This window comes from Podarcis liolepis, assembly GCF_965112155.1.
Source record: "Podarcis liolepis genome assembly, chromosome: 10".
Classification (NCBI taxonomy): domain Eukaryota; kingdom Metazoa; phylum Chordata; class Lepidosauria; order Squamata; family Lacertidae; genus Podarcis; species Podarcis liolepis.
Genome location: NC_139562.1, coordinates 67,265,642 through 67,289,248, shown reverse-complemented (window position 1 = coordinate 67,289,248; position 23,607 = coordinate 67,265,642). Strand labels below are relative to the sequence as shown.

General features: G+C 42.2%; 1 protein-coding gene across 16 annotated transcripts in view; it reads right to left on the bottom strand.

The window, feature by feature from the left end:
• The window catches only part of CADPS2 (calcium dependent secretion activator 2), a 368,776-nt gene that overhangs the window by 66,861 nt on the left and 278,308 nt on the right, over positions 1–23,607 (bottom strand). For 8 of the 16 annotated variants that reach the window (XM_083463298.1, XM_083463307.1, XM_083463306.1 and 5 more), the window contains exons 17-19: positions 19,967–19,987; positions 11,272–11,375; positions 3,353–3,509 (exon numbers count right to left, since the gene is read on the bottom strand). In XM_083463298.1, the coding sequence (XP_083319424.1) occupies positions 3,353–3,509; positions 11,272–11,375; positions 19,967–19,987 (282 nt within the window). The remainder of the gene's footprint in view (positions 1–3,352; positions 3,510–11,271; positions 11,376–19,966; positions 19,988–23,607) is intronic. The other 8 variants (XM_083463308.1, XM_083463311.1, XM_083463310.1 and 5 more) reach the window with 1 other exon arrangement.

The window sequence follows — 23,607 nt, the reverse complement described above, 5'->3', positions numbered from 1 at the left end:
CGAGGTTTTTTTTTTCGGGGGGGGGTGTCCATTTTTAAAAATTTATGTGGGGCTCTTTTTAAAGAGTTGGACGTCTTCAGCAATAGATTTATACCTAGCAGTTCAGCCACAAATATTTATTAGTCGTTACATGAAGATTCTTTGTGACACCAGTCCCACAAGCATAGGGTATTCTGTCCGATGGTCTTAATAGGCTAACTCTGTGAAAAGTCTGTGTATTACAGACAAACTACATAGAATAGTGTATTTTATCTAGGAATCAATTCCTTATAGAATAATTATTTGTAATCTGCTTGCATTTCTAGAGACAGAAGGGTTACTAGGAACTAGCGGGTTTGCTGATGGAAAAAATGAATTATTTTCTATAATTCCCCCCCCCCCCTAGCTATCTTATTTACAACTCACAAAAGCTTTCAGGTGGCATAAATGGGATTCCCAAATGGTTCTCCTTGCCAGAAAGATCAGGTTCTCTATGTCTCACAGTTAGAACAAGGGTGGAAAATGACACACAAATGTTAAAAAACGCTTCCCAAATCTGCTTTTTCTTGCTATTAACTCACCCCTCCCCAACATATCAGGGCTATTAGGTCTTTTAAAATGCCAGTGCTTTGAGTTCCCTCAGTAGCGCTTCATAACGTTGTTCATAATTACTTCATAATGAAAACGCATTTTCTGTCGTTTAAATGAATTGTCTTCCTCCCTTGAAAGCTTCCCCCCATAATTATTTGAAGTAATTACATATTTAATTGACTGATGGGGGGGGGGAAGAATGTAAATCCAAGCCTTCCAGTTATCCATTTCTGGAGAGTCTGTGAGATGATCAGTACTGGTTGGTCAATGGTCCATGAAAAATCATGCGGAATTATTTTATCACTTATTCATTATTAAATTACCGTATTTTTCGCCCCATAAGACGCACTTTTTCCCCTCCAAAAATGAAGGGGAAATGTGCCTGCGTCTTATGGGGCGAATGCAGGCTTTCGCTGAAGCCTGGAGAGCGAGGGGGTCGGTGCGTACCGACCCCTCTCGCTCTCCAGGCTTCAGGAAGCTCTGCGCAACCCTCGGGAGACCGGCTCCGAGGGTTGCGTAGAGCTGCCTGCAATCCCGGGACCAGCGCAGCTCTGCGCGGCCACTGGGAGCCGGGGGAGAAGCTCCGACCCCGCTCCCGGGGGCCGCGCAGAGCTGCCTGCGGTCCTGGGACCAGCGCAGCTCTGCCCAGCCACCGGGAGCCGGGGGCGAAGCTCCGCCCCGCTCCCGGTGGCCGCGCAGAGCTGCCTGCGGTCCTGGGACCAGCGCAGCTCTGCCCGGCCACCGGGAGCCGGGGGAGAAGCTCCGCCCCACTCCCGGTGGCCCTGCAGAGCTGCCTGCGGTCCTGGGACCAGCGCAGCTCTGCGCCGCCATCCCGAGTGGGGCGCTAAGTCCCGCCCCGCTCGGGATGGCGGCACAGAGCTGCCTGCCGTCGCGGGACTGCAGGCAGGTCTACGCCGCCATCCCGAGCGGGGCGCTAAGTCCCGCCCCGCTCGGGATGGCGGCACAGAGCTGCCTGCCCTCCCGGGACTGGTGCACTTCTCCCCATCGCCAGCCCCACAAGCTCGGGGGACAGCGGGGAGGCAGAGCGTGCCTTCCCACTGTTCCCCGACCTGGTTCTTCCAGCCCCGCACCTGGGGGGGGGGGGGAAATAAATTTTTTTTTCTTTATTTCCCCCCCAAAAAACTAGGTGCGTCTTATGGGCCGGAGCATCTTATGGGGCGCAAAATGCGGTATTAAATGCAACCATTCACAATAAAGGACAGGAACCCTAAATGGTTGCATTCCATCTTGAACTATGTTCTAAAATGCAAAAAAAAAAATCAACCCACATATCTACATTTTTGTTTCAAAGAAACCAACGTTTATCTCCCCTTGATTCTCCATAAAATACATTATCTCAGCATGCCCTGTTTTCAGATACCATTCCAAAATAAAAGGAACCCTTTTCAATTTACCGTACTTGCAATACAGATATTGGCTGCAGGAAGTAAATTCTAAGTCAGATGTGAAAATCAGTCTCTATCACTATATCATTCAGGTGACCAGCAAATAAAACAACACCATTAGAGGATAATTTGATAAAGGAAAAAAAAAATTAAAATAATTCAAATTGAAGCCGGAAATGGCTGGAGAAAGCTGGAGAGTCCTTGTGGACGTCAGTGAGGGCAGAGGAAGCCCAGAAGAGATTGGCGGTGCAGTAGGGATTGTTTCTGCTGCTCAGCCTCCCCGCCTAACAGCTGATGTGCAGAAGTTGTACAGCTGCTGCTGCTCTCCGGCACATCCTTCAGCCTCCCGCCAGCCCCAGAGCTTCAATTCTAGTTGTGGATACTTTTAGTGCACTATTTTTGGTCTAGATTAGGAGCGTGCGGCAGAGAGAGCATTTAAGGGGTGTTTAGAGGGTGCTCCCCACTTCAGGCGATTTCACTTACGCACGCGGGGGCCAGAAACGTAACCCCCACCGGGTAAGGGGCGGCGCCTATATAAGTAAAGATTTTGAAATGAAACGTTGTGAAGTGCAACATGGAAATATGCACGAGAGAGACATAGGCTTCATTTTTATGCCAAGGAGATCTGCCTGCTAAAATTTCTCCTGTGGAACACAGTGGTACATCGGTTTTCGAACGTAATCCATTCCAGAAGACCGTTTGAGTTCTGAAAACCCAACACAGAAAACTCAATACAATAGGGAAACTCAAAACAGAACCCACACAGCGTGTTCGACTTCCAAAAAGTGTTTGAAATCAAAGCATTTACATCCAGGTTTATGGCTTTCGAGTTTTGAAACGTTAGTCAACAGAAACATTTGAAAACAGACGTACCACTGTATTCAATTCTGAATTTCTAGGGCAAGAAGAGATTTTTAGCCTTTCTGCAGCTCACATGCATCTGTTTTGCAGCACATAGCAGAACCAGAGCATGATTCTCTAACAGGGGATGTCCCAGGAATTATGATACCCCGTTCGGCAAGAAAACTGTTAGAGCCACTCTGCACAGATATCTTATTAGCTTTTGCTAATTTAATATAACGGCTGTGTCCTGATATCTAATTTAGTATATACATAATTGGCTGACAGCTGTCTTGCAGCCCACGCCTATGCATGTTTACTCTAAAGGAAGTCCATTGAGTCCACCAGGGCTTACTCCCATGTACCAGCACACAGGGTCACAACTTTCACAAATGTGAAAAGGCTAGGGTTAAATGAAATACATATGTTTACATAGATTTACACGATCTGGGCCAGCTCTGAACACTCGAAAGGCAAAATAATTCATAGCTGCAATTGATGTTATGATAGAACTAAACTGTTAAAAAAAAGCTTACGGTCATTTCGTAGGAAGTTGTTAAGCAACTGGAAAAGAGGAAAAGTATCCCAGGAGTCCTGTGGCTGTGCTTCCAGTGCGGAATCCATGTCAACCGTAAACAGAGACCAAAATTTTTCCCCATGTTCAGCCAGCAAATCTGGCCACCAAGCAAAGGCCTGCATCACAAGTGAGACACAATTTTAATTAAAAGGGAGTAGGAAAATAAATCAAAATTCCACACACACACACAAAATACGATGAAACACACTAACGTGCATTTTCATGAAGCAATGGCAAGTTGTGTACACTCTGCTTAGGGGGAAAAGACGGCATTAAGGAAAGTCATATTCTGCGTTGTATATTACTTATGTGAAGAAGGAAGAGCGCATACCATATTTTCCCATGTATTAGATGAGGTTTTTTGACTCAAAAATCGTGTCAAAAAACTGGGGTCGTCCTATACACGGATAGTGGTGTGGCGGGGAAGCTGTGGACCGCCAGCCATCTGGTTGGCGGGCACGCAACTCCCCCCCATGCCATGCTGAAGGCGCACACTCTAGGGAACGTGTCCTGCAGCGGCATGGCATTTTCTTTAAATTTAGTCCCCCCAAATAGGGGTTGTCATATAAATGGGGGCATCTAATACACGGAAAAATACGGTATATTTCATTGAGGGCAGAAATGTTTCATTGGTTAAAAGCATTATGAGTAACAGCTTATGAAACTGATGGACTATGCTGAAATGGTGAAATTAACTGCCCAACTAAGAGGACATAATGATAAAGGAGAAATGGAGAACATTGATGGATTATCTATCAAAGGAGGCATAGGCAAATGTGGCCCTCCAGATGTTTTGGGACTACAACTCCCATCATCCCTAGCTAACAGGACCAGTGGTCAGGGGTGATGGGAGTTGTAGTCCCAAAACATCTGGAGGGCCGAGTTTGCCTATGCCTGTACCAAAGTATTACCCATACATGAAGTTGTGGGCAGGATTTGAAATATATGTAATGGATTACTGAAAGAACTAATGACAGTGAAGTTTAGATAATAAAAACAATGTTGGAAATGTAAGGAAAAGGAGGGGAATTTCTTCCATATGTGGTGGACCTGTACTAAGGTTAAAGCCTACTGGGATATGATATACAATGAACTGGAAAAGTTTTTAAAAAATACCTTTATTAAAAAACCAGAGGCGTTTTTGTCGGGTATAATTGGAGAAGAAATCCCCCCAAAAGACATAAATTTATTTATGTATGCTACCACAGCCAAGAGGATACTTTTAGCCCAGAAATGGAAGCAGCAGGAACTTCCAACATTGGAAGAATGGCAGATTAAAATGATGGAATATGCAGAACTGGCGAAGCTGACGGGGAAGATACGAAACCAACGCGACAAGCTGTTTGAAAAGGACTGGAGTAAATTTGTACAATAGATGAGAGAACACTGTAAACATTTGAGAACGTTTGCAGGTTTGAGTTAAAATATTTTGTAATGTTAATTATTGGAACCTCTGTACAATTATTAAGGTAAATTTTATAAGCATGAAAGAAGGTAAATACAGTGGTACCTCTGGTTATGTACTTAATTCGTTCTGGAGGTCTGTTCTTAACCTGAAACTGTTCTTAACCTGAAGCACCACTTTAGCTAATGGGGCCTCCTGCTGCTGCTGCGCTTTCGCCACACGATTTTTGTTCTCATCCTGAGGCACAGTTCTTAACCCGAGGTACTATTTCTGGGTTAGCAGAGTCTGTAACCTGAAGTGTTTGTAACCTGAAGCATCTGTAACCTGAGGTACCACTGTAGGTTGATTTAGAAATGCTAAGTTGTAAGTGAATATTTATGAAAGCCAAGCAGTCGGAGGGGGTGAAGTCGAGGCTCAGTTTGAGCAAGGCTATACTGTAGGTGACATTATGATTCTAACGGATTGTAATTATGGTAAAAATAATGTAAATTCAATAAAAATTTATATATATATATATATATATATATATATATATATATATATGCAGGTTTTGGTGTCTTCGGGTGTCTTCCCGTGTAAGAGTTGGGGTGTCTAGGCCTACGAAAGCAAATATATATATATATATATATATATATATATATATATATATATATATATATATATGCAGGTTTTGGTGTCTTCGGGTGTCTTCCCGTGTAAGAGTTGGGGTGTCTAGGCGACGTTTCGACGAGGTCTCACTCGTCATCTTCAGGCTGGTGCTTTCGGCTTCTTGTTACTGGAACAGAGCAGGATCTCAGTGTTTGAGTTCCTATAAATACTGTTGAGGGGGTGTGGTGTATAGCCTCCAACGTTCTGGGCAGAGAGGAAGTTCCCAGGTTAGTGTGCCTTTTCTTCTTTTGTTCCTTAATTACTTGAGGGATATCTTGAGTGATTTCTTGAGTGATATTCTGAGTACCGCTTAGGTGGGTCATTAAGTGTGGATTAGTTGCTAAAGCTTTCGTGTCTTGACCTCTTGAGCTTGTGAAGAGTTTTTCTGAGAAGATGGCTGTACTGCCCTTAGTTGTGCTCTGGCTTGGCTTCGTGTATAGGGGCGAGCTGTGGTTTTGTGCCCTGTGCCAGCCAGATCTGTGTAGGGATTGCAGGGGGGTGCAGCATCCGGAGGTGCCACTATGGTTTGGCTACTGGATGGTGTCTGTAATTTATCTGTGGAGAGGGTCTGGGTTTGGGTCTGGTGTGGTTGATTGGTGATGGCGTTCTGTGTGCCTCTGGTTCTGGTGTCGGTTTTTGTGGGGAGGGCTAATTTCCAGATGTCTGGCAGGCGGGACGTGTCGTCACGCTTGTTCATGTTGTGAGGGTGTTTCTCTATCTCGATGGCTTCCATGATTATTCTCTTGTGGTGATGTTCCATGTTAAAGAGCAATTTGGAATCTGCAAAATTAATTTCGTGTCCTGTTTCTTTCATGTGTTGGAAAAGAGAGGAAGTTTTTTCTTCTTTTTTGACGGCATTCTTGTGTTCTGCGATACGTGCATTTATTCGTCTGTTTGTTTGTCCAGAATCACAGAATCTCTCTAATGTGTTAATCGCCAATGGATACCAGCAAAACAGGGTTACGAAGCTAATCCAAAAAGAAACACCCCCCAAAAACCAAGACACAGAAGAAAACAATGGCATGGCCCTCCTTCCTTATATCAAGGGCACTACAGATAAAATTAGCAAAATCCTCCATAAACACAATATCAAAACAGCCTTTTGCACCAACCAAAAAATAGCCAATATCCTCAGAAACCCCAAAGATAAAATCCAGTTGGAAAACCAAGGGGTCTATGAAATACCCTGCAAAGTCTGCCCAGCCACGTACATTGGACAAACAAACAGACGAATAAATGCACGTATCGCAGAACACAAGAATGCCGTCAAAAAAGAAGAAAAAACTTCCTCTCTTTTCCAACACATGAAAGAAACAGGACACGAAATTAATTTTGCAGATTCCAAATTGCTCTTTAACATGGAACATCACCACAAGAGAATAATCATGGAAGCCATCGAGATAGAGAAACACCCTCACAACATGAACAAGCGTGACGACACGTCCCGCCTGCCAGACATCTGGAAATTAGCCCTCCCCACAAAAACCGACACCAGAACCAGAGGCACACAGAACGCCATCACCAATCAACCACACCAGACCCAAACCCAGACCCTCTCCACAGATAAATTACAGACACCATCCAGTAGCCAAACCATAGTGGCACCTCCGGATGCTGCACCCCCCTGCAATCCCTACACAGATCTGGCTGGCACAGGGCACAAAACCACAGCTCGCCCCTATACACGAAGCCAAGCCAGAGCACAACTAAGGGCAGTACAGCCATCTTCTCAGAAAAACTCTTCACAAGCTCAAGAGGTCAAGACACGAAAGCTTTAGCAACTAATCCACACTTAATGACCCACCTAAGCGGTACTCAGAATATCACTCAAGAAATCACTCAAGATATCCCTCAAGTAATTAAGGAACAAAAGAAGAAAAGGCACACTAACCTGGGAACTTCCTCTCTGCCCAGAACGTTGGAGGCTATACACCACACCCCCTCAACAGTATTTATAGGAACTCAAACACTGAGATCCTGCTCTGTTCCAGTAACAAGAAGCCGAAAGCACCAGCCTGAAGATGACGAGTGAGACCTCGTCGAAACGTCGCCTAGACACCCCAACTCTTACACGGGAAGACACCCGAAGACACCAAAACCTGCATTCCTGTACCCGTGAAAATCTACGAAAGCAAATATATATATATATATATATATATGAGAGAGTAAGAGTCTCCTGCTCTACCGACTGATCTTTTGTGACTGATTAATGGTCCGATTTGGTAAATGGCAGATTCTTATATTCCTATGTACCATTTGCATACTTCACCGGTATCAGCTACAGAGATATATGCTCCCCTGGATAATTACAAAATATTAATATACAACATTGTGGCGTTTCCCCCCCTGAAACAACAACATTGTAGATGACTGATAAGGAATTCCTTAACGGTAGTTATTAGAAGTAACATATCATTGTGACTACAGTAGATATGAATGATAGCCACAGGTACTTAGACATATCTGCTAATAAATCAGGACTCTTAAGAGTAACGAAGCACTGAGATACTAAAAATGTCCACATAGGTGTCACTCATATCCTTGACTCTTTTATGACTTTGGTAATTTTTGGCATGGGTTTAATGGCTGCAGCTAGAAAGGGAATATTGTTGACAGCTGAAAAAGTATTTTCCAAGATCGGTTAGCTCTTACAATGACCGGACCATTCTCTACCTGTTACTGAAGAAAATGGTAATTGGTTGCATCAAAAAGTATAACCGGTGCCTATGTGAAAACCAGAGGTCAGATTCTTCCTTCCTCTAACTAGAAATCTCAGATAAAAATACTGCAAAAATCAAATCAATTAAGAGGAAGAACATCAAACTATATAAATAACCATCTAATTAATTAGCTCAAAAGCTGAAACTGGGAGAAAAAGGCATTAAAAGATTTCCCTTTATATAATCTTCTCCCCAATCTTGCTTTGCTTTCGTTACTAAATATCTCATTTCGAGCATGTACTTAAAGCAACATACAATGCAGCCCAGGAAACCAGTCAATTTCTTTCCCATCTCTATATATCCTTGCAGAGAAACAATATAGTGTGTGGGGGGGAGGGAATTCAATTGTATTGGAAAAATTCTCTTGACCCACTGATGCCTATGAATAAAGTGGTTAAACTAGACAGACAAATATCATAGACACAACGTTGTTCCATATAACAAGACACCAAAATGAATGCAATTAGTGATTTATCACATGCACTCTGAGAGGAAGAGAGAGAGAAATGTCATTGTATGAGATTAAAGGCTGATTTCTTTTTTTCCAGGCTATTGTTTAAAATGTGTATTATACTATATGGTAGCACTTGCTACACAGTCGACAGAACAATACTCAGCAGTGGCTCCAATTTGCTGACTCTCTGCTCAAGACTGAAGTGACACACGGCATCTATCCCTTCTCTGCAGCTTCTCCCTGGGGGACCATCCGTGACATGGGTTGCCTCCTGCTAGATGAGATTCTTTTCAGATTCCCTTATCCTGCTTGGTGGACAATTGCAGCCACGTTGGAAGCCTTCATGGATCTCCTGGCTCTAGGTAGGTTTGAGTGTTCTATATGGGATACATATACATATGGGACGTGGGTGGGACTGTGGTCTAAACCACAGAGCCTAGGGCTTGCCGATCAGAAGGTCGGCGGTTCGAATCCCCGCGACGGGGTGAGCTCCCGTTGCTCGGTCCCAGCTCCTGCCCACCTAGCAGTTCGAAAGCATGTCAAAGTGCAAGTAGATAAATAGGTACCACTCCGGCAGGAAGGTAAACGGTGTTTCCGTGGTTTGCCAGAAGCGGCTTAGTTATGCTGTACGCCGGCTCCCTTGGCCAGTAAAGCGAGATGAGTGCCACAACCCTAGAGTTGTCCGCAACTGGACCTGACGGTCAGGGGTCCTTTTACCTTATAGGATACAGGCTACAGGATACCAACCTACTTGAGTCTAGGCCCTGAAAAGCTCCAAACATACCATGCACATTTTACCGTCTTTGTGTTCACAACCCAGTGATGGATTCATTAGTTTGATTTTACTGATGTGTCTTTTAAAGGACAGGTCTGGGGGAAGATTTGGTCCTCTAGATGTTGCTGGACTCCAATGTCCATCAGGTCGAGCCAACAGGCCAGTGATCAAAGACGATGGGAGTTACAGTCCAGCAACATCTGGAGGGTCAAATGTTCTCCAGTCCTGCTCAAAGTTGTTTGATGGCTCCACGAGAGAGGTGAAACTTAAAGGCAGAACCACACGGAGGAAAGAGAAGATACCAATATGATGGATTTTAGAAGGAAGATAAATATGGGGAAAGGAAACCATCAATAAACAGAGTTGATGCGACATGTTTGAAAGTGGTTAACAATTCCATGCATGGAACCATGAAAAAAAATGTCCTGCCTTGGTTGGGATGAGCTACATACCTCTTTTCCCTGAGGAAATCCAAAATTTTGGTAGTGTTGTGGGGGGAAAAAGTTAAAATGGTTAAACACGGGTTTGAAGCCAGCAGATTACAGGTTCTCTTTTTCTACAATGATATGAGATCTGTACTGTCTTTAATAGTATCAAGTTATTTTCAGTTATTAATATTTGGAGAGAGATATAATGAATATTTTTCAAAAAGACAATATTCATCAGGATTATAAAATGTATGCCTGTATGTAAAATTATTTCCAGAACTATGTACTAAAATTGCAATTTAAGGACAAAATAATAATAATAAGGATGTAAGTTCTGACATTTCCTATGACACTTTAAAAAAAGTTTCACTTTAATGCATATTTTCAGAAGACAAAACCCACATATACATTTTATTAAGTAATTATTTACAGAGTAACGCAGTGGTAATACTAGTGAAGAATAATCCCTCTTGGGAGTGCTTTTCAAATTATTGAAGCAGCTGTTTCTTCAGTATAAAATAAAATATCCATAACAAGTTCACACATGACAGATGTAAGCTAAAATCTAGAATCGACAGTGTGAGATAAAAACAGATGTTTTGAATGATCATATTTATAGACACCATATCTTAGTTTACCACTTTGTATGATTTCCCAGGAAAAAAAATACAAAAGGTTTTTATTTCAAAAAATATGAACTTCCAAGCATCTTTGTAAGCTAGTTGATCAAACTTTTAACACGCTTAATAACAACAATATTAATGCAAGTGTATGAAATATATTTGTTCATTTTGTAAAATAAAGGGAACTCTTAATTCTTGAAACATCACTGGTACCGCGTGGCTTCAGTGGAAGTTATTTAGGGATGTCTCCAACATTTGCTTCCCCAAAACAAATAGGACTTGCCTGTGAGCAGAATGCATGTTCATTCATTTAACAGAGCTTCCTCATGGACTGAACCCACTTTTTTAAAAGGAAAAGACAGATTAAATGGGACTGTGTTGTTGGTTAGCTTACAGCAATACTAAACGTGCCTCTCCCTTCTAACTTTTAAATCTAGTGTCATTCATAAGGGCCTTCCTCTTTCTCTTCTGCTATTTATTTTAGTCAAGAGATGGGAAATTGGATCATTCGCACTATGCACTCTGTGAGATTTCGGGACTGACGACTAGACGCATCTCTCCCTTTCCCTTCTGCTTTATCTGCTGTTTATATTTATTTATTTTTAATGTTGAAACCTGAAGCTTATTCAAGAGAAAACCCAAGTCGGGTTTTATTTCACTTCACTTTTCATAACCTTCAAAACTATTACAGCTCTGCAAATGTGAATTGCCTTTAACATATGTCACAGGATTTCGCTGTAATGTTTTTTGACAGAATTGCTTCACACCGAGGCCATAGACGGTGGCTATTGAGCATTATAGTACAGCTAATGCCGTTATCCTCACCTCTGAATGGTGCTCTTCATTCTGCTGTAGGACTTCAATGCAGAGCTCTGCTAAATGAATAACCTCTTCCAGCTTTACAGAAGGAGACGCTTGGTTCAGTGTCTCTGCAGTGAAAAGGAACACACAAATGATAGGATGATCACAGCTAGGAAAATGTGGGAACAGGAAACGTTCCAGAGAAGTGAGACAACACAGAATTTGAGGACTTAAAAGGCTGACACTTTCAAGCACATCAGCCATGCTTTCAATATAGATAATGGCAATGTTGTTATGACCAGATTGCATGCATGCAAAAAATATTTAACCCACCCCCAAAAAACACCACTCTGTGAGCCCTTTCTAATTTAATACTTCAGAAGTAACAGGTCCATCTGCACTGGGACATCAGGTGCTCAACTTTTGCCACACCCAAGTCTGAATCCTCTCCATTGTGAGCTATAGAACAAAAGCAGAGGTTAGTTGCTTATTTTTCTCCTCTATCACACAATGGGCTGGTTTGGGAATGAAACTAGCTTTCCTCTAGGCTTGTGCGTTCCTTGCTTCTCCCTCCGATGTGGTCATCCGAAGGAGTTTGGAAGCATCTGTATCTGCTTTTGATCAACCACAGCCGGCCATGTCACTCAAACCTGGACAAACCGTGGCGAATACTACCTACCGCCGATAGAAACAAACCACCTTCAAACCACAGTTTGTGAGACGGGTAAGTTTTCACTAACCACAGTTACGATTAACCTCAGTTTAGTGCTCAGATGACATGCTAAACTGCACCTAATCTAAGATGGAAGCCACAAATTACCTCCTCACAACGACACTGGAGATGTAGAAGGGACGCCTAGTGTTATGTTCAAATTGAGCTGCCTACATTGGGGTTCACAGTGGGTGAAAAATTGTGCTCTACAGGAACAATTCATTCATTTATTTATTATGTATAATGTATTTTTAATAAATATTTTCTTGGTTTACAAAAGTATGTGCAATGTCTCTTTCTCTCTCTCTCTTTCCAAGTACAGCGGTACCTCGGGTTACATACGCTTCAGGTTACATACGCTTCAGGTTACAGACTCCGCTAGCCCAGAAATAGAACCTCGGGTTAAGAACTTTGCTTCAGGATGAGAACAGAAATCGTTCTCCGGCGGTGCAGCAGCAGCAGCGGGAGGCCCCATTAGCTAAAGTGGTGCTTCAGGTTAAGAACAGTTTCAGCTTAAGAACGGACCTCTGGAACGAATTAAGTACTTAATCTGAGGTACCACTGTAACAGTTTCTACAGATCAGTTTCATTTGTTGAGACATTAGGATGAAAAGGGGGAAAGAGGTGGAGGGGGGAAAAGGTGAGTGGGGGTAGTGTCAGGTGATGATGTTTCTATTATACTTTATATATGTGAGGTTTTGTGTCAGTGTTGCTTATGCCGGTTCTCTGCTATTCACTTGTGTCCCTTTGGTAGTGAGAGAGGTTGGGGTTGGCCTAGGGTGTGGTTCTTTGTTTGTGATTGGCTGTGGTGATCTTTGTTTTTGTGTGTGAGTGGGGTGGGTGGGTGTTTTTGAATCAGGTTAACCATATTGATTCGTATGCTGTTGGTGGATTTTTGCCATTGTCTTGTTGGGCTGTGTATGTGATAAAGGGTAGCCACACCGGGGTGAAGGCGTCTTCTTCTGTTTGTCCCCATGTCAGTTTCAGTATATTGGTTAATTTTTCTACTAAGGCTGTTTCCCATAATATTTGGTACCATTGGTCCATGCTTACTCCTGACAGGTCTCTCCAGTGTCTGGTTATGGTGTTTCTGGCTGCTGAAAGTAGGTGGGTTATGAGTTCCATTTGCATCTCACGCTATAACTGCACTGTTCGCAGACTTTGGATGACACTCTATTGCATACAGTGGTACCTCGGTTCTCGAACGTAATCTGTTCCAAAAGACAGTTCGACTTCTGAAACGTTTTAAAGCCAAGGCACAAAGGGCTGGCTGCAAGTTCATATTAGAAAAATTGAAAAACACCCAGCAGAAGCCGTTAGACTTCTGAGGCGCATTCAAAAACTGAAGCAATTACTTTCGGGTTTTTGGTGTTCGAAAACCAAAATGTTCGGCTTCCGACACACTTGAAAACCGAGGGACTACTGCATCTCATTTTTATTCCATTTTTCGTTTTACAGTTTAAGATACTCATTTTACATCCTTAAGATATAAATGACTTCCCTTCTTCTCTTTCCTTGGCTCATTTTTCATTTCATAAACCCCTGCATATTTTACAAAAACCATACCGTTCAGTATTCCATTATTACATCCATCAAAACTTATTTACACTGTTGATCTTAATGCTGCCAGCGTTTTCAGCTGTACACAATTATTTCCCATATATTCAATAAATGTTTTCTAATCTTCTTTAAACGTATGTTTTTCTTGTTCTCTTATTCTGTATGTTAAGCCTGCGAGTTGTGGGCCTTTGGATAACACTCTAAACCAGATATGAAGGAGCTCTGGCCCTCCAGAGAGAGGTGGGGGGCGGTCTGGGTGTGTGAATCAGAGGTCAACGCGATGAAATGGCCGAGTTCATATTGTTGAATTGGTAGTGATGAAGCATCACAGACTCAGCAAATTCTTGCTTGTATGAACACAGCAAGGTTGCAGGATTTGCACATTAGCACAGACAAGCCTTTTGCTCGTGTATTTGATTATTGTGCCGTTGAACGAAAACCAGCATCCAACACAAAGATATATGCCACCGGCCAACTCACCGATTTTGCCCTTTGTTCTTTCAGTGAAATGAACATGCACTAAGAGCTTTAAATTACCGCAGAAGGCCTCTCACCACATTCACAAATGGCTCTACTCTGCCTTCAGTTCAATAGTGCCTCTAGTGCTCTTGTTTTCCTTCAGACAAGTCCTTGTGAGCTTGGAGGGCATTTACATGCAGCCATTCTTTATAGAAAACTTGTCTGTAAAAGACCTCATTAAAGAGGTGCAAGCTTTTGAGCCATTTGTCTGGACAGAAGTCTCTCATTGTCCTTTTTCCTGGCCATAGCCTGCCCTTCGTCCTTCACTTTGTCAGCCTTTTTCTTTCTTTTCTTTTCTCCATCCCCCTCCCCCAGCAAATTTGCACCGCTGCACTCGTTCACAGTTAGAAATCTGGCTAATTTCATCAGCAAACAGAAGCTAAAATCTGGTAATGTCATGATCCCAGATCTATCCCAGTCCTATTGAATGGCACAATCTGATCACTTTTTCCCCCAGTGTAGATATGGTAGATATGCAACTATAAACATTCATTATTGTTAACATGAGCAAACAAACCAAGGATGAAGGATGAAAAAGAGAATGTGTATGGAAAATGTGCAAAAATTAACTCTGGGGCAGCGAGGGGCAAAAGCTAACCAAATTATAATGTCGTGTCTACTTTTGTATTTATGCATTTGAATTCTGCATTAAAAAGCCAGATCGCTTAGTCAGTAAACCCAGATATGCACAAATTAAATGTACTCATTTGCCTGCATTCGTCTGGTCTCAAAATGAGGAGATTTGGGTAGAATTTTCATTTTGTTTTCCAACTATGTGCACATGTGTTAAGGATCGGGGACTAATTCATCTACAATATTTACCTGGAATTTTTTTGGAAAAGGGGCTCAAGGAAGAAAGGTAGTGTCAAACTCCTGAGTCGATTCAAAGTATCTACTAGATTGCTTACAATGCCAAAAAAGGGCAAATGACAAAAACCTTTATTATTTTCTCAAGAGTGTTTTATAAACCAGCTCTGGACAGATAAGGCTAGAAAAAGGAAAAGCAGGGAGAATTTGGAGGTACAGTGGTACCTCGGGTTACATACGTTTCAGGTTACAACAGACTCTGCTAAACCAGAAATAGTGCTTCAGAAATATTACCTCGGGTTAAGAACTTTGCTTCAGGATGAGAACAGAAATCGTGCTCTGGTGGCGCGGCAGCAGTAGGAGGCCCCATTAGCTAAAGTGGTGCTTCAGGTTAAGAACAGTTTCAGGTTAAGAACGGACCTTCGGAACGAATTAAGTACTTAACCTGAGGTACCACTGTACTTAGTATGGAACCACGAGAGTTGGTGACATGTAACTGAGGCAGTCCTGGGCACTGACATCGCCACCACAGACAGTCCCATTGTGATTATATAAACGAACTTCAAGGTAAAACTTGCTCCCATATTTTATGGTTGCTCTAGCAATCAGGAGAGCTATAAACACGTTTTAAAGCCCAATATGGTTGGGATTTTGCAGAATTTGCAACGAATTCTGTAATAGTCATCAGCTTCTGCTTTGCTAACCATATTGTACCACCCAAGTTTTGATCACATCCACAGAGATGCTAAGATTCTCTATGCATACAACTCATTATTAGGCCCCCACAGAATAGTTTTTCTTCCCCTGGAGCTGCCCTCTACTCCCCAGGAACTAGGTGGAAACTACAAGGGTGCCATGCAGGTAGAAGAAAAGCAGATCTAGCTCCTACTCTGTGATTAAATGCAAAGAGTGTTTAAGCTTGTAATTTAATTTGCACTGGGATCAAAATGCTTTGAAAAGAACAGGGAAAAAAACCTTGTTAGAGAAACCGTGCCTCTCCCAGGGAGGAGGAGAAATGGGAGCACAACCCTGTCAGCAGCTCCCTTTTCACCACTCCTACAAATATCACTCAAAGCTATCACATCACCACCTTAGCCGTCTTTGAAAATGGAAAGTGACCTTAACCTCGGGGACATCACCAAGGCAACCCTTCTCTGTGCCGATTCGGCAGTAGCACCAAGAGTCCACGCGCACAAAAAGGGAGGAAATCCATTGTGCCTGGCATGGCATGTACGTATCACAGAGGCAAGCCACCAATCAGTATGCTAGATGTGCACATTTGCGTGCGCACGTGTGTGGGTCTCTCTCTCTCCCTCTCTCTCTCTCCCTCTCTCCCTCTCCCTCTCTCTCTCTCTCTCTCTCTCTCTCTCTCACACACACACACACACTGCTCACTCATAGGTGTGTGAACTTCAGAGAACATTGCTGCTCCAGTTCTGCTCTGGCCACATGGACAAGGAAAGGTCCCCTTCAAAGTTCAGAGGACTGAAATTCTAATCAACCCGTTCCCTGAAATTCTAGCCGCTACTAAGAAAACACGCTGAAGCAACATCACAAAAGCGGCAACCTAAAATGTAGTACCCCACCACATTCTGGGGTGAAGTTCCTACTGCGGAAAAATATTTTTGAAGATTGTATAAATGTTTCAGCTTCACGTATGGAAGATTACGCATCGCACATAACAAATTGACCACAATAGCAAAATAGACCGTTTAATGATAATAATACAATGCGTAGTGTTTTATTTTCTAAATGAACAATTAAAATGTCACGGCTTTACACCTATATGTTACCCAAAGGTCCAACAGTGGCATTTTTTTCCATTGATGGCATCTCACTTTAGTGGACAGAAATTGTTTGGAGGGTGGAAATTAAACTTACTGCCATTTGCCCTGCTCTTCCCTTAATCTCATTATGTAGTGTTGAGGAAAGATAAGCACTGGAATAAGTAAATAAAATAATACTGTCTGTGAGCTGACACTAGATGGAACACATAGTCTGGTGAGAAATCCACCAATTGAGACTGGTTATAAATGCTGTTAGGCTACTGTCTGCTGAAGGAAAATGAGCTTCAAAGAAGTCAACCTCAGACCAGGGTGAGGTGGGCAGTGGAACTTTCTGGAAAATTACACATTTTACTTTATAATTCTCCAGTGCTTCAAAATTCTAAATTTTCTTTTTCTTTCCCCCCCTTTTTTTAACTTTATCCCAAGTCACGCAGCACTGACTGGGCTCTTTTGCTGTGTGCATCGGATCGCCCGCCCACCCTCCCTAATCTAGGGCTATTGCGTTGACCTTGCTATGCCTGTCATGGGGTCATCTGCCTTTCGGGCAGGGGCCTGGTAGGAATTTTGTCCAGCTGGCTGATTGGCTAGTGCCATTTGGTTTTTGCCTACTGCGTAGCAAATCATCACAACTTGTAAGGTTGCAGTTAGGCATTGGTTTTATGAATTGGTTGGTGGAGGGGCATGGATTGGCTGTGCCTGTCCCTCCAATGCTGCTGCAGAAAGGGAATTCCGTTCATTCCCCAATATCATTTTCCCTGACTGGCTTTCACTGGAATCCAGAAGTCAGTTCTGTCTCGGGGCAGGGGACAGATAGTCAGAACCAATGCCTAAGCAACCACTCACATTTATGCAATTTAATAAAGCTGTGGCCAAAATTATGCTAAAAATCTTAAACAAAAATTGTGTGTGAATTGTGATTTATTTAGGGGTGGCCTGGGGGACCTCGACATGCAAGAGAAATTTTAATCTATTTGTAATATTAACCAAGTGGCTCAGTGGCAGAGGCACATGCTTTGCATTCAAAACGTCACTAGCTTAATCCCAGACATCTGCAGGCAGGGCTGGGAAAGACTGTCGGGTACCCTGGAGAGATGCTGCCAGTAGTCAGTGGAGGCAAGAGATCAGGGATGAGGAACCTTCAGCCTGCAGACCAAAGAGAAAGCAAGAGGTGGAAACTTGCAAGGCCCCTTATCAAGACCTTTGTCTCTTTGTGATTCCTCCACCTTTGAAATTCCCTGGTGTCACGGTCCGGTTTACGGGCGGTGGAAGTCCTGGTGGAGGACGACAGGACCTGGGGCAAGACGGCGGGGTGGGAGCAGGAATGAGAGTCTGTAAGCCAGGAGTCAAGAAGCCAAGGCTCTGAGGGTCAGGAAACCAGGAGTCAAGAAGCCAAGGGTCCGAGGATGAGGAAGCAAGGAGTCAAGAAGCCAAACGCAGCATGGCAGGAAGCGTGTTGCTGTGGCAAAGAGCCAAAGGGAAATGCTGACCTTATACCCCTTACCAGCTCCTGCCACCAGGTGCTGTGAGTTACCAATCGGCCTCAGCTGTGCGGCCGCACCTTGCCTCTTCAGAACAAACTTAGGAAAGCCCCAGTCCAGCAAAGCCCTACCGGTCACAGGGTCTGGCTCCTGCATGCACTCCTGATATCTGGAGATGGTCCATTCCTGCTCTCCTCCCTGCTCCATTTGTCAATCTCTACAAATGATTTTTTAAAAAAAATTGCTTCAACATACACTTGATGAGAATGGGGTGTCACATGACTGAAACCGGTTCTGGGATGGCTTTTGGGGGGAAAAAAGCTTTCCACAAAAGAAAAGATCCCAAATGACCAGCCCAGTACTGGAATACAGCGGTACCTTGGTTCTTGAATTTAATCTGTAATGAGAGTCTGTTCGACTCCCGGAAGGGTTCAAAAACCAAGGCACGGCTTCTGATTGGCTGCAGAAGCTTCCTGCAGCCAACTGGAAGCTACATCAGATGTTCGGCTTCCAAAAAACGTTTGCAAACTGGAACACTCACTTCCGGGTTTGCGATGTTCGGGAGCTGATTTGTTCGGCAACTAAGGCATTGGACAACCAAGGTACCACTGTACCTCACATTTGCTACCCCTAGATATTTCTCTGCAGAAAGAACACTGCTGGTGATCAAATTGGTGGTTGTTTCAGCTTCCATAGAACTGTTGGAAAAACGAGGAGATTTTGGCCCTGCACGGTTCCCCAGTGTAGACTGATATTATTATTATTATTATTATTTACCACTGTTCATCAAAAGATCTCAGAGTGGCTCACAGAATAAAATACAAAATAAATCACATGTAAATGATTAAACCAAAACAACAAAACAATACTCCCCCCTTCCCACAGACACATTTAAAAGGCTGTAGGATATTAATCAGCCAAAGGCCTGGTTGAAGAGTTTTCACCTGGCGCCTAAAATATACATATTGAAAACGCATGGCAACCTCCCTGGGGAGAGCATTCCACAAGCAGGGGGCCACTGCAGAAAAGGCCTTTTCTCATGCAGCCACCCTCTGGATCTCACATGGAAGAGGCACACGAAGAAGGAAGGCCACAGATGGTGAACGCAGATTCCAGGATATTTTATATGAAGAGAGGTGGTCCGTGAGGTAACATATAAGCGTAAAGCTACTGCAGTGCCATTTTAATTGTTCATTTAGAAAACAAAACACTGTGTATTGTATTGTCATCATTAAATGGTCTATTTTTATACTGTGGTCAATTTGTTATGTGCGAGATGTAATCTTCTATAAGTGAAGCTGAAACATTTATACAATCTTGTAAAATATTTTGTCCATGGTAATAACTTCCCCCTAGAATGCATCTGCCAGTTGGATAACTTGAATTGTGATAGACATTAGCCCTCTTCAAGCGTAATGCTAACAAGTTATGGAGAATATGTCATCTTGGCTCTTGCATGCCCAGTGCAAATGTCTAGTGGGAAGAGGAAGCCTTCGCATGAAAAGGCTGACACGTGATATGGAACTGTAGATCACATGGAAGTCTGTATGAAGGTTCCCACCTTTCCGACATTTGAACTGGATGTGGAGGGGCTACTTGGCAGAGATCCACAACCTTGTCACAAGTTCTCCTTGACTACAACACATAGAGAGGGCTCTTTTTCCATTTTGATACAATGGGTCCCGGTGACTTAGCCAAAGGCCCCATATATACTTAGGTGGCAGTAAGTCCCATAGGTCTTACTTCTGAATAAGCATGCATTGATTTTATTGTTGTTACATTGTACAATTAATAAAGCCGCAATGAACACTTAAATACATGCATGCATACATGCACACAATTAACACAGCAGTCACCTGGATCCTTTTCATTTGTAGCTTAAATGAAAGGGCACGAAAAAAGGGAGGAGGGAGAAGCAGAAAATAGTAGTATTAGTTTACCTCCATTATGTAAGTCAAGCTGTAATGTATAAGAAATCAGTTTATTCTAGCAACCAAAAATATGCAACCTCTTTAACATCCTGTTAAAAAGAAACAAATTCATCCCGATAATCAAGTTCACAACATAATTTTTATATGGGATCAGCAAGAAAATAAATGATGTCTGTGACTTTATTTTCTATCCTATAATGGGCATTATATTTCTTCATATGGAAAAGCCTGAACGGTGTTTTTGTTAACTTCTATGAAATATGCTCTGTTACCAACAAGAAAACCCATTTTCTGCAATTAATAATTGAATGTTTTTTCACAACCAAAAATAATGATTGGAGTAAATGTACTGCAGATGTAAATCAGAGAAAAAGATCAACGTTTTTAAACATTCCATTGACACCAGCAACCAACTGAACTGATACTGGGTCAACCAAACTTCTGTAGGCCGTCCGTCAGGTATGGTATCTATTTTGTTAAGAAAATGGTAGTATTTGATGACTATGGGTACAGTGGTGCCCCGCAAGATGAAATTAATTCGTTCCGCAATTTTTGTCGTCTAGCGAATTTTTCGTCTTGCGAAGCACGAAATCCCATAGGAATGCATTGAAAATCAATTAATGCGTTCCTATGGTCAAAAAAAGTCCAAACAAAGCCAAATTTGGTACAACAACAGTTTATTAACTGCTCTTTAAAGTCACACATACTGTAAAGAGCAGTTCAAAAATTTAAGGGAAAATAAATTAACTTTATAAACAAAACATGTCTTTGTTTTTAGACAAAGAAAAAAAAGTCGCGAGACGTTTTCGTCTTGCAAAGCAAGCCCATAGGGAAATTCGTCTTGCGAGGCAAATCGAAAACGGAAAAACCTTTCGTCTAGCGAGTTTTTTGTCTTGCGAGGCATTCGTCTTGCGAGGTACCACTGTACTCTGAATTTAAAACATATCCTGACATTGTATGCCAAGAAAAACTGGATTGTGCAACTTGAATGAATTATACATACTAAGCAAATTCACATAGTTTTGCTTGTGTTGAATTGTTGTATTTCTGATGGCATTTCTGCAGGGCTGCAAAACTTCACCCCTGCCCTGACTGAAATCTGCATCATCAATCCAGATAAAGAAATCACTGTCTACAGCTATCCTTTCCTGTTATCTACAAATTAGAAACTATTTCCAAATAACTACAGGGTATATTATTATTAATATTTCACTTATTGTTACTTACTACAAAAAAAAGTCTCAAAGGGCCTTTGTGAACATAAAGAGACCACTGACATCTTATGAAAAAGCTGATATAACAAAAGGTTTGACACCAAAAATCTATAGAATACTCCTGGATACAACTAAAAGGAATGACTTGGGGATAAAAGCATGTGACAGAATTCAGTCTTTCAGTGACAGAAGAAAATTGAAAATATTTTGGAAGAATACTGGTACTTAATGCTTATGAGAATAGCAAAAACGTGTCAAAATATATCCATTAGGTATTGGAGATCTAAGAGAGGAAAAACAATACTGACTTATTATTGTAAAAGGTATCAAGGATATAATTGTGGTATGTCAGGCAAATTAATTCCCCAGCAATGTTACTGGGAGCAATAAAGGGGCAGGTTCAAAAGGAACGTGTTGTGTTAGTTGTGAACATGTTAACAATAGCATGCGCTTCACTGGCTAAAGCATGGAAATCAGCTTGTTGGCTAACTCTTGGCCAGTGAAGGAGAAAAACATGGGATCCTATGTTTATAGACAAGCTTACAGTTAATAAATGTTTGAGGAAAAGAAGAAATGCCTGTACAGAAATCTTCTTAAAAACTGGATTCTGTTTGTAAAATTTTGGAACTGAAAAATTAGGCCCTATGGGCATGTTCACTTTGAAAAGGAATTGCTATGCATAGTTCCATATGCATATCCATATGAAAGGATACAGTATTTGGAGCTGTTTAGACAAAAAACTAGACAGTGGGACAGGGAGCAACATGTGGGGATAGTGGAAAGAGAGACATTTTTCTCCCTCACTCATGATTCCAGGACCCAGAAACACCAGGAAGCTGAATGTGGGAATATTTATTAACGCTACCAATCTCAAGTCTTCCCATGTTTCTGGCTGAAATAATGTGATATTTTTGTTGTTATTTACTGTATGAAAGAAACCTTTAACTAAAGAGAGAGTTAGGCCTCACTTATCTTTTGTTTCCGTTTAGGTTTTTGTACTTTACACTGTTGACTCAAATCACTTAAACGCAATAATCTGAGCCAGTTATATGGCCTTTTCCCCCTGGGAGTGTCAATATGGAATTCCTGTTTCCGTCAAGAACTAATTCTGTTCATGCTTTTCTTCCCCACAACTCAAGGGGGGCACATATAGCATCTTGCCTCCGCCCCACCAGTCTGACTCAGATATACTTGGCCCTGGTCAGTGAGCTTTCATACCTAGTCCCCACGACAAAAAAAGAAATTAAAAATACATTGTACTTTGTAATGTGACTCCTTTTTCACATTTCTGTAAAGTTTCAGAGGATCTAAGGAATGACATATTTATATCACTTGTAAACAATGAGTTCCACACCAAGATTACTTTGCTTGACTCTCAGCCCAGCTTGGGTGCCTTCTTTTAGAAACTTTCTATTTTTACACCAATTATGCCAAACAAGCTTGTTAAAAACTCTAGATAATTGAACAGCAAGAGCCCCCTGCTGCAAGCATGCATAGGATGCTAGCTGAAGGTGAAAAGGTATCTTTCTCATTTTCAGAAAGATCCACATATATCCTCCTTCATTTAAACACAACATGATATCTTAATTAATTATGATAAACTGGTTACTGAGGTGCTTTCATGTTGTTATTCCCATGATATAATATTGGTTGCTATAGTGATGAGATGGCTTTATTTTTTTGGTTAATCACTCAAGAGATTGGCTAACTCATGTTTGTCAGTGATGGTGAAGAGACGGGAAAATAAGTTAAAACGAATTGTTAAATACAACCGGCACCATTCCTCTCCCCTGCTTTTGGTATTATTTGTGACTACAATTTCAGTCAGGCGAAAAATAAACTGTTGCAGAATATACTGAGCATGTGATTAGAAAAATAATAATCTATACAATGGCCTCCACCAAATTATGAATTTTAAACAACTCATGTTATTGTTATGCTTAGTATGAAGACGTTGCAAATTACCTCCGCCAAGAATGGAGACTCTCCCAACATAAAAGGAGAGAGAGAGAGAGAGAGAGAGAGAGATGCAGATAATCAGATATTGATGGGGGAATTTCATTATCTGCATTCCTCTTCAGTTGGAAGAGGAATCAGGCTCCCATCTGCAGTTTGCCTGGAGGTCTGGCACTCGCTTCCCCATGGAATGTGAGGGTAGGCAAAGACACTGGGTGCATGGAGCACTCTGGCTGCCGCGACCCCCCCCCCATCCTGTTCCTGGAAGCACAGGTTATCCTGCTAATTGGACTTTAATTGGAGTAAACTACAGGTGCGTGTCAGAGACGATGAGATAAGAAACTGCAAATACAACCCAGCTACAAGGATGTGAAAGGTTTGGATTGAGGGCGGATT